The 11,249-nt window shown below is 34.9% G+C and overlaps 1 protein-coding gene across 1 annotated transcript; it reads right to left on the bottom strand.

The window, feature by feature from the left end:
• Window positions 1-27: 27 nt before the first annotated feature.
• On the bottom strand, window positions 28-1,573 carry LOC131145478 (CEN-like protein 1). The gene is made up of 4 exons (XM_058094568.1): window positions 1,289-1,573; window positions 1,037-1,098; window positions 847-887; window positions 28-576 (listed from the first exon to the last, which is right to left on the bottom strand). The coding sequence occupies exons 1-4, from the start codon at window positions 1,487-1,489 to the stop codon at window positions 350-352; spliced, it is 531 nt and encodes a 176-aa protein (XP_057950551.1). The 5' UTR covers window positions 1,490-1,573; the 3' UTR covers window positions 28-349.
• Between the last annotated feature and the right edge of the window lie 9,676 nt (window positions 1,574-11,249).

The raw sequence follows: 11,249 nt of genomic DNA, 5'->3' as shown, positions 1-11,249 counted from the left end.
AAACCAAACCATAATGTCAAGTACCTTCTTTCTGGGTACAGTTTTTTCTGTCCTCCATATAACTCTTTTCTTTCATATGATAAGTGTATATATATATATGCAGATACATATATAGTGATCTCTGCATAGTTCCGAAAGTGAAAATCTTGGTTCTCCCTTGTTTGGCGTACAAAAAATTGGAATCATAATTATGATATTAAAATTAAAACCAAGTTTGGCAGAGCAGAAAAGGCATGCAAGTGAAAAGCGTAGGCCAGCCCTAGGGGCAGAAAATGTGTCCACCCACAAGTTGGTACTTTGTAGGTGTAAATATATATTGTTTTGGGAAAAATGGATATTGCATAGCTGGCTAGGTAGCTCTTCTTCTTGGAAAAGCCTCCTTCTGGGCATTGAAGTACACTGCAGCCACTGGAAGCCCTAATCCATTTTCTTCGGAGAACCTTCTTGTGTTGAAAAGGTCTCTTGAAGATGGGGTAGCCGTCACTGTTTGTCTCCCCCTTTGTTTGAATAATACAAACGCATACCTGTGGATTCCAATGACTGGGTTTGGGCTCTCGTAGCCCACAATTTCTCTTCCTGCATGTATATATTTTAATTAATTAGTTAAGGAATTTAAATCAACTTAGTTTGTGAAGATAGTTTTTCTTAGAATGAAATTGTTCAACAACAAAAAGCAAAGCTGCAAGGATAGTGTTTTGAATGACTCATCACGACTCCAAATGCATATAATCTTGATTCATGTCTATAATCTTTTCTAACTCAAAGGACAAGGAAAGAGAAAAAGAGGGAATTTATAGGTTCTTTCTTTAACTAAGTCTTTTGGTTGAGCAGCGCGTAGAAACTCACCGAAGGATGCATCAGTCGTACCGGGAATGTCCGTGACAATCCTGAGAACACAATATATGCAAGTTTATACTTTTTTGAGTCCTTAAATATATACACACACACACACACGCGTACACCCACATACACACATCTTATTAACACATGTATGGAAATGTCAATGAGTAAGTAATGGGGGTTTCATTATACGGACCAGTGGAGATGTTCTCTGAGGGATGGATCGCTAGGGTTTGGAGCATCTGGGTCTGTCATGATCTTCAAACACACAAGACAGTCCAAAAACATTGACATTAATATATACTACAGTAGATATTATGCAACTCAAAATCCATAACTTCGATGCTAACAACAATTTTGGGAGCTTAAAAATGATTTTCAATTGTGGAAAAATCACTACGTATATTGATGATAACAATATACGTAGTGATCGAGTAGCAAAGCTTACCAGTGTATAGGAAGCCCTCATGTCACTACCACCAACTTCGACACGAGGCTTAGAAACAGTGTTGAGAGGCTTGAGCATGATGCCATTGGACACCTGCTTGTTGGAGTCGTAAGTTACATTCATTTCCACACTCGGAGTGAAAATGTCCACTACGTCTCCCACCACCCTCTCAACACTAAGTGGCCCCCCCATCCTTGCCATACCGATCAGAGAGAGAGAGAGAGAGAGAGAGAGAGAGGAGATGGGGGTTATAGTAGTAGAGCTAAGCTAGCTAGTTGGTGGTGCAATGGGCATTTGAAGGCATAAGTGGTTTTATAGGCAGAATAAAGCAAAGAGGAAGCAGAGCATGCATGAGAATGAGAGGAGGAGGTGGGGGGGTGTCAGTCATGAGCTGAAATTGAGATTCGGGAATTAATGCTACGACCATACCAAAAAGGACGTATAGTCCATTTAAGGAAAGGCACGTTTGCAGATTTCCCAAACTGGGTGGTGAGTTGTCTTCCCCTTTCTGAAAAAGCAGTTTGGGCAGAAGGAATTGAAGGAGAGATTGGGAAGGGGACAGAGGGGGACTGCTGATTTTGTCTGTTGGTGACATGTCTACCCTTAAGCTTAAGGGTAAATATAAAATTGTATACGTTGGGAAGGGCAGAATCTAGTGATCTATCTGCATGTCTGTTGCCCGTTGGTTCAGTGAGAATGACGAATACAACTTTTTCTGCCTTTTTAAAAAAACAAAACATCTTTGGGAAAATGGGATTTCGGCTTTTTAAGGTGCTTATTTCCATGCACACGCCACTTAGCTGCCTCACATGCACAAATAAATTAAATTAATAAATATCTTATCATCAACCTTGGGAACCTGCAGCTAACTTCACTAACACATGCACCGTATCTAGCTTATTAAGGCTGCTTTGGCTTGTAAAAATTATAAAAAGAAAAAATGGTGCTTTAACATTAGTGCAGCCAAACACACCCTAGCTACTTCGATCCAAGGGTCATGAACACAAGAAATAACAAATCAAAAGAATAAAGAATAAAGAGAACACATAAAAAGTATAGGCTAAAACATAAACGTATGCATGCACACTTCTAATGTAATTAAAAGACAAACTTTTTTTCATATGAAAAGAAAGATTTATGTTTGAAAATTTTTAAGCTCAAATTAACCTTGAAATAGAATAAATAGGACATACGAAATAGGAATAAAATTATCAGTCCTATTTTTGTAATCTAGGTCTAGCTAGCATATTGTGCATCTAATCCTGTGCTTGTAGGAAGGTAAGTAAGAAAACGAGTGACTCGATTTTTTGTTGAAAAAAAATGAACCATCTAACGCATTGTGTGTGTATATATATATATATATATATATATATATATATATGACAATTTAGGAAATAAAGAAATGAATCAGGCAGAAGTCTGGATTAACACTTTAAGCAGAGTGATTAACTTGATTAAGAGAGTAGCTATAATATTGTAGTATCTAACATATATGCGCATTCCAATCTAGTCGTGGATGTCTGTTGCGCTCAGATTGCACAACTCCATATTTTTTTAAATTTTGAAAAAAAGAAGAAGCAAGAATTAGCACTCATTTTAGTTTGGTTAAAAAAGTAATTATGAAGAATTTATAAAAGCGTTCTCAGTATTTAGAAAGCTAGAACAAGCTTGAAAATTCGCTTTCTAATATTAGAGATTAATGGTTGGACAGACACAGTGCCTATTAGAGATTAATGTATTCTTGTTATTTTTTAAATAATTGATTGATTTTTATATTTTATCATTTTGTTCTTAATTACAACATATATTGCTAAATTTATTTTCTATATTTTTGTAACATTAGTTCTTGATCACAATATGATTTATTATAAATTAATGTGGAGAAAATAAAGTATAGTAAACCTTTTTTTTATTTATCAAAATTTATGATTTATTGAAATATTGTAGAATTTGAAAAAAGAGACCGTAAAAGAGTTATAGTCATGATTATTTGTTAGTCACATATTTTGATATTTAATTAGTTGTGTACACATTAATTCTATTTACTTATCAGTTAATATTTTTTTACATTACATAATCTTCATTAATCAACCAATAAGCATTCTCATTTTTATATGTACAAAAAGTAAAATTATACTGAGTTCTGTTCAAATTTACAAAAATTTCAAATTCAAAACTCAAAATTCATACGCCCAAATGTTACATTCTATACTTTTTCTAACATAATTTTTTATTAAACCCATCTAAAACCCTATAATTACATAATATTCCCATGTTATTCAACTAAAGAAAATTGCACAGTTATCCCCATCAACATGAAATTCCAATGCCAATCCCTTTTTTAAGCTTCAAGATATTGCCCCAGCCCTTGAGTTTATAAACTTGGCCTCGCTCCATCTTTGTCATCTTCGAGTCATGCTTGTGCTCATATTTGGGATTAGTAGCTTTAAGAGGCATGGGTTTCAGAGAATTGTATTACTCTTTTACGTACTATTGATTGTGGCATTCTTATGCAACTTTAGGTACTATTGATTGTGTTATGCTTTCGCAACGTCCCGGAGGTGGGCTCGGAGTGACGATGAATAACAATATTGTAATTTAAATGAAGTCGTCACTAACCTGTTATTTATCTCGGTGTAGTTAGATCACCTAATTACTACACATTGATTGGTCTCTAAATTATTCTTAGGTCAAGGAACCAGTAGTTTCAGTTTGTTTTACCATAATTGAGATCAGGAGTTTAATTATGCAAGAAAAAGATACTAGCACCCCTTACACACCCGTTCATAGAACGGTACCTAATTAGTCATGAATTATCCTTAAATAGACGCTAATGGTCTTTAAATAAATAAATAAATAAATAAATAAATAAAAATAAAATAAATAAATAAATAAAATAAATAAAGAAAGAAATAAAATTAAAAAATAAAGTCAAAATCAAAATGTGATTAGGAATGTCTAATAAGACATGCAAACGAGGAAATCGTAATAGATAAACCCCTCAGAACTAATACAAGTGAGGTCTGAAATACCTCTTTACCCTTTTTGAAATCATTGGAATGCACACACTCAAAAATTGAGAAACTGATAAAAAAGAATCTTTAAAATTATTCCAAGATTTTTAAAAATCTTTGCAGAATTTTTATGAATATTTTTAGCATTTTTCAAAATTTTCTAGAATTTTTAAAGGTTTTTTTTTTTCATTTTTTGATATTTTATTTTTCCATTTTATTTTTATTTCAAGTCAAAATAACTCAAAATATTTTTCCTAATTTCAAAAATATTTTTCCAAAATTTTCCCTATTTTTCTGATTTTTTTTTTATTATTTTCCTTAATTTCTATAATTAAAAACCATGTTACCACTCTTTATAGGTTTGCTACTTAAGATGACAAGAAGACTAGTCCCTCGTTATCTTTTAGTAACAAATCTATAAAGACAAAAGACACAAATTTTGAACCGGTTTTAATATAACAAAACCCTTACAAAAGAAAAATGTATGGATTTACAAAGATGTATGAAATTACAGGTCAACTCAACAAACTTATAGAGTAAGATATAAAGTGTCCTAATTTATAGAAAAGATTACTGCCATAGGTTTGGAAAGCATACCATGAACCATGAGAGTAACTCATAATTTTAGAAAAAAATGACTGCTTAGATTTGGGGACTAATGCCACATGCCTGTAAAACAATCAAAATAACATGGATGAGACCTCTCATATTTGAGAACTATAAATGCCAAAACCTTCTGAGATAGTCAGAGCAACTTGAAGTGTTAGTGGTCTGTACAACTTGGAATCAAATCGTATTTTCAGCAAAACAAATGATGAACATGAGTTGACTTATTATTTCAAATGATATAATTATGTATACTATTCAATCGTGTGACATGAGTAAAGTGAATATACTGTGTTGAATTATGATATATTTATGAGATGTTGGAAATACTGAAATGTGTTGAAAATATATATTATGTGTGATTGTTTAAAATAGAGCTAAATGTGAATGTTAAATTGCAAGTTATGGTTTGAGAACTTCGGTGGACTGTTGTATGCACAGTACTGTTGCGCATTTTTCAGGAGAGCTTAGTGTACCCACACGTCTTAGAGAGAGTGTGGAGACGAGATGGTCAATTGGACTGAGAAGGGTAGAGTCCCCCTGGAGTTTAGACCAGTATGAGAACAACCAATCTGACTTATAGACTAAAGAGGTTGTAATTGATTTAACTCCGGTGGGCCGATTAAGGTTAAGTGCAGCCTACGAGCCGCACAACCCGTCATGGGGGGAAGCATGACAGTGTTTATCCATCTGGCAGTGAGTTCTAAATGCATAATTGTTGATTTAACCAGTGAATATTATATAACAGTGTATGTGAATTATTTGTGAACACTGAGTATGTGAAGACAGAAGATGAGAAATGTGAAATGAGATCATGTGATGTGAAATGCTGAGAAATGTGAGAATTGAGATCATGAAGAGATAAGTATTACGGAGATAACATATACAGAGTAAAAAATAAATATATTATATATTGTAGCATTATATGTATTTGGGACAAGGTAAACTCTTCGCCTGAGGGCTTGCTGAGAAAGGCGAGTGCTTGATAGATATCAGATGTAACCATACTGTGTTGCATAATGTATTAGGAGAGAGGGAAACCACTTATATGAGTGGGTAATCTTCTCTATTTTCGGGAACCTTCACTGATAAATAATTGTGTGAATGTGTGTGAATACGAGACAAATGATCTACCTGAGGGATTACTGAGTAAGGTAAGTGCCATGATGAGCATTAGTTGTAGCCATACCCGGTTGCATAAGGTATCAGAGTAGAGGGGTGCTACTTGTATGGGCGGGTAATAACCCCAATCCTTGGGAAACTCTCGTTAATGAAATGTGCTGCATGTGTGTGAGTAGGGACAGATAATGATTTCATAATTGTGGATTAATTTGTAAATGATGATTATATTTTGTACAAAAACCTCATAATAGCCACACACTGGCATTAATCTATTCTGTCTTATTGAGATGTGTCTCACCCGATATAAATTTCATCTTTTTTTGAGGACCTCTGCGTGATTAAGCTCAGTGAGCTCGGGGTTGGCCTAGCAGTTTGGAGAGAGAGAGAGAGAGAGAGGGTATAACTTCGGATATATTTTTAAGCTGTATTATATTTATGATTTCTGCACGTGTGTGAGTAGGGACAAAAAATGATTTCATAATTGTGGAATAATTTGTAAATGATGATTTTATTTTGTATACAAACCTCATGATAGTCACACACTGGTATTAATCTATTCTGTCTTACTGAGATGTGCCTCACCCAATATGAATTTCATTTTTTTTTAGGACCTCCACGTGATCGAACTCAGTGAACTCAGGGCTGGCCTAGCAGTTTAGAGAGAGAGAGAGAGAGAGAGAGAGAGAGAGAGAGAGAGAGAGAGAGAGAGAGGGTGGGTATAACTTTGGATATATTTTTGAGATGTATTATATTTATGATTTCTGAGTTATATATTTGTGAATACTGGATGTTGGAGAATACTTTTTTTTTTTTGGATATATATATATATATATATATATATATATATATATATATAACTCTAATATGTTATAAAGGATATTAGTTTATTTTTTCTGCTGCATAATTGATGTTATAGTATCAGATACAGGTAAATGGAACACGTGGCACCCGAGCCCCACTTGGCGGGTTCGTGATGTCACACATATACTTTGATCCTTATACATTTAGGCATATATATTTAACCATTATATAACTTAATTTAATTAATTCAATTTGATAATAATTAATTAATTAATTAATTAATTTTTAAAATTTAATTTTAATTTTTTTAGGATCACTACAATAGTGGTGACACGTGGCACTCTGTTTTATTTTCTATTTTTTTAATTATTTTTTTAAAATTATTGTAGTAGGGTGACGTCAGTATGACGTTATAGAATGCGGGACAATTTTGGTCCATTTGGGCAGAAATTGCAATCTCCCAAATGATGGAAGTATTCTAGGGGGAATATGATTTTGGTCGTAATTCCATAAACCAAAAGTAGGAATTTCATTTCATTCTTGAAATCGATTCCATTCCTGGCCTCATTCTGCAAACTAAACGGCGGATTAATTTATTATACATTACATTAAAAACATATTTGGTGTGGAATAGAATGTGCGAAGTAATGAAGAAAATGAAAATTTGAATGAGCAATATACTAAAATAAAGTGAAAAATTTGATTGTGTTCCATTCCTATGTACCAAATATATTTTAAACACACATAGAGAGAGAGACCTATGCTCTGTTCTCTCCTCTCTATGTGAGCCCATGATGACCATAGACTGTGATAAATAACATTGATTTTTTTTTTTTGGGTATTTAGACCCCGTTCTAATTGCATGCATAGTGTCTTAACATTAGGGCTTTCCAACTTCTTTTTTTTTTTTTTTTTCATGTTTTGGTAATCAATAATGCAAAATTTTCATTCAAGCATATTAGATGTGTATAAGGGAATAAAAAGACAAAAAAAAAAATGTAGAGCGTAAATTAAAGAATGTAAAATAGATAGAAAATAACAAAAGAAAAGAAGAAGAGTTAAACTTGAATTAATTTGCAAGATACAAGACTAGAGAGCCTTGTTGTCTAACTTCTCTAATTAAAAATATTTTAATCTTGTTCGTTGGATTATCTGGTGTTAATTGTGACAAGTGCACTTAATTGACTTCAAAAACGATAAAAGAAGGCAATGACCTTCCGAGTCTTCCGACCACCTCAAGTTCTCAATCATCAAAATAATAATATTTAAAAATCGAAAATATGACATAAGAAAAAATATTTTAAATTATATTACAACTTTATTATTGCATCTTTAAAATTATTGGGTCATGTCTTGTAGTGAATGAAAGACTATAAATAGACAAGTCCCTATAAATAGACCTCAAAAGTTTGCGTATCTGTATTTGCATCGAACTCAAATCATACTCATAATTTGATAAATTAGATAAAATAATAAAAGATTATGGCTCAATCAATTATTGATATGAATATTGAGACTTTAATTTTGATTTTATTTTTTCTCTAATTTCATTTTATTGCGAATCTACATTTCAACGTGGGACACGTCTATGTTTGGATGTGACATGTATTTAAATTAAATTCTTTCCTTATGTTTCTTTTCTTCATATCTTATTTTTTCTTTCTCGTTTTTCTTTATTTAATTAGCGCGTGTTTATTCTTTTCTTTTTTTTTCTCCCTATAATATTGCATGTTAGTATTGCTTTTTGCCGCATTTTAACTAAAAGCCTATATAACTACTTTAGAAGCATAATTATTTACTTTTACGCTTATTTAATAATTAAAAATACCTTTTAATGAGTTTCTTTGATATTTTTACGCGTTTAAATTATTGTTGAATATGTATTATAACTTTAAGTATCTCACATATCTCAAAATTATTATTAAAATTTCCTGTAAGAAATATAAAGTTCAAAGTCTAAGGCGATGTTTGAAACTTAAAAAATATTAAAGAAATAAAATATATGTATATCTATGTATAATACATTTTTTATATTTCATCATTGAAGAAAATGGAAAACAAAATAAATTATAAGCTAAGTGTTAGGGTGTGACAATGTAATGGGGAAAAGGGGGAGTGAAATACTGCTAGAATTGTATTCTTCAGGGATTTGGAATGAATATATGATTATCTATGTTATCGTTTGTATGATTATTCTCCTGTTGTTGAATAATATAAGTAGTCCCTTTTATTGTGGTGTTTTGTTGCCTTGGATTGTGATGTCTCTGATTGTTATAGTCTTATTCGGTGTATAAGAATATATTGCTCATGTGATATCCTATTGTTCCTTGGTGTTCTTGAGTATTGAAACTCACCAGGTGCTCGTGATTGCAGGCTTGAACGGGTGAGACTTGGCTGACTTGTCGAGGGAGAGCTCTCAACAAGTGCCACACGGCCCTTACTTGAGTCCCATTTTGGGGGTCCGTGACAGTTGGTATCAGAGCACAGTTTGTGCGAGCACCATGAGTGGTAATACGATAAACAAGTCAAGAAAAGTGGAGCGCCTTGAGGCGCTTGAGACACAACTTGTGACCCTGGAGAGAACGTGCGGTGAACTCCAAGGGTTGGTGGCAACATTGATAAAAGAGAAAAGCGTGCCAACAGAGCTTGAGGCCGCTGAGGAAAACCCTAGAGAATCTCTCTATGGGGTATCAAAAGTTGTGGAGAGACTGGAGGAACTTGAAAAATTCATTCCATGTGTGAAATCCTTGGAGATACGGCCAAGAGAGCTTGAGTCCTTCCAGAAGAGTATCGAGTAGTTGGAAGCCTTTGAGAGTAGGCTGCAACATATTGAGGGCATATTGCCATCTCTTTCGTCCCAAAGGGGAGAGCCAATAAAGCTTGAGGCCTCCTTACGGGAGCTAACGGATAATTTTGATTTCCTTGCAGAAGATGTTAAGGAGTCCATTACTGTTTTGAAGGAAGATTTGAAGGAGATAGGCAATGTACGAAGTGTAGTGGTCCAAGTCCAGAGGGATTTACAAGAGATCACTGTGAAAGTGGATGTAGTGGCACAGTTAGCCCGAAGGCCAGTTGCAGATCCCATTGAGAGTTTTCGATCTAAGGTACCAGAAGCTAAAAGTTTTGGGGGTACGCGAGATGCCAAGGAGTTGGATAATTTCTTCTTTGATATGGAGCGCTACTTCACGTGCTCAGGAGTGGATCGAGAAGTGGATCGGGTAAATCTGGCAACGATATACCTGGTAGGGGATGCAAAAGTGTGGTGGAGAACTAAATGGAATGACATCCAGCACAATAGATGTATTATCAACACATGGGAGGGGTTGAAACAGGCCTTGAAGACTCAATTCTATCCCGAAAATGTGGAGTACATAGCAAAGTGCAAAGTAATGGAATTGCAACAGACTGGCTCAATAAGAAGCTATGTACGAGAATACCAAGCCTTGATGTTGGACATTATAGACATGACCGAATCAGACAAACTAATTCATTTTCTTCGGGGGTTGAAGACATGGCCAAGGAATGAACTGCGTCGGCAGGGTGCTGGTGATCTCTCTTCTGCTCTCGCTGCGGCCGAACGGTTGGATTATTGTTCAAATAATTATGGGAAACGAAATTTCCCTACGTCCGCCAATAATGATTCCAGGCCCAGTAAAGTGTATAAGCCCACAAATGGGGGAAGGGATAGGGAGACAAATAATTCTTGGAAAGATAAAAGAGCGCCCATGGTTAAGGAGTGGAGGGGCGGACAAACAGGGGGTGGAGAGCGTCGACCGATATCCTGTTTTCTTTGCATGGGACCACATCGAGTGGCGGAGTGCCCTGATCGTAAGGCTTTGAATGCTGTAAAGGCCCTTCGAGAGGAAATCGAAATCCCGACAGCAACCCCAGAAGAACAACTGAATATGGTGGGAGCATTGAGATTTTTGGGAGCATTAGAGCGTCAAGTAATTAACAACAAGTCTCAGGAGAAGGGACTAATGTATGTTGATCTACTTTTGAATGGAAAGAAAATCAGGGCCATGATTGATACAGGAGCTACCCATAATTTCATTGCTGATTCTGAAACTCGACGGTTAGAATTGCAAGTAGATAAGGATGTGGGCAAGATAAAAGCAGTGAATTCTCCAGCGTTAACCATGGTGGGGGTGGTACCTAAAGTGGCATGCCAGATGGGATCATGGTCTGGAACAATTGATTTCACAGTGGCACCCCTTGACGACTTTGATGTGGTATTGGGGATGGATTTTCTTAAAGTGACACGCTCAATGCCGATCCCAGCTGCGGATTGTCTTGTGATTATGGGAAGTACACCTTGTGCGGTCCCCGCAGCTTACAACAATTTCGATGAGAGGAAGTTGCTTTCAGCCATCCAATTCAAAAAGGGAATAAAAAGGGGAGAATCTTCTTTCGTGGTT

The sequence above is a fragment of the Malania oleifera genome, chromosome 13 (genome assembly GCF_029873635.1).
Source record: "Malania oleifera isolate guangnan ecotype guangnan chromosome 13, ASM2987363v1, whole genome shotgun sequence".
In the NCBI taxonomy this organism is placed as follows: domain Eukaryota; kingdom Viridiplantae; phylum Streptophyta; class Magnoliopsida; order Santalales; family Ximeniaceae; genus Malania; species Malania oleifera.
The sequence above is the reverse complement of the archived record's forward strand: the minus strand, read 5'-3'. Positions and strand labels throughout refer to the sequence as shown.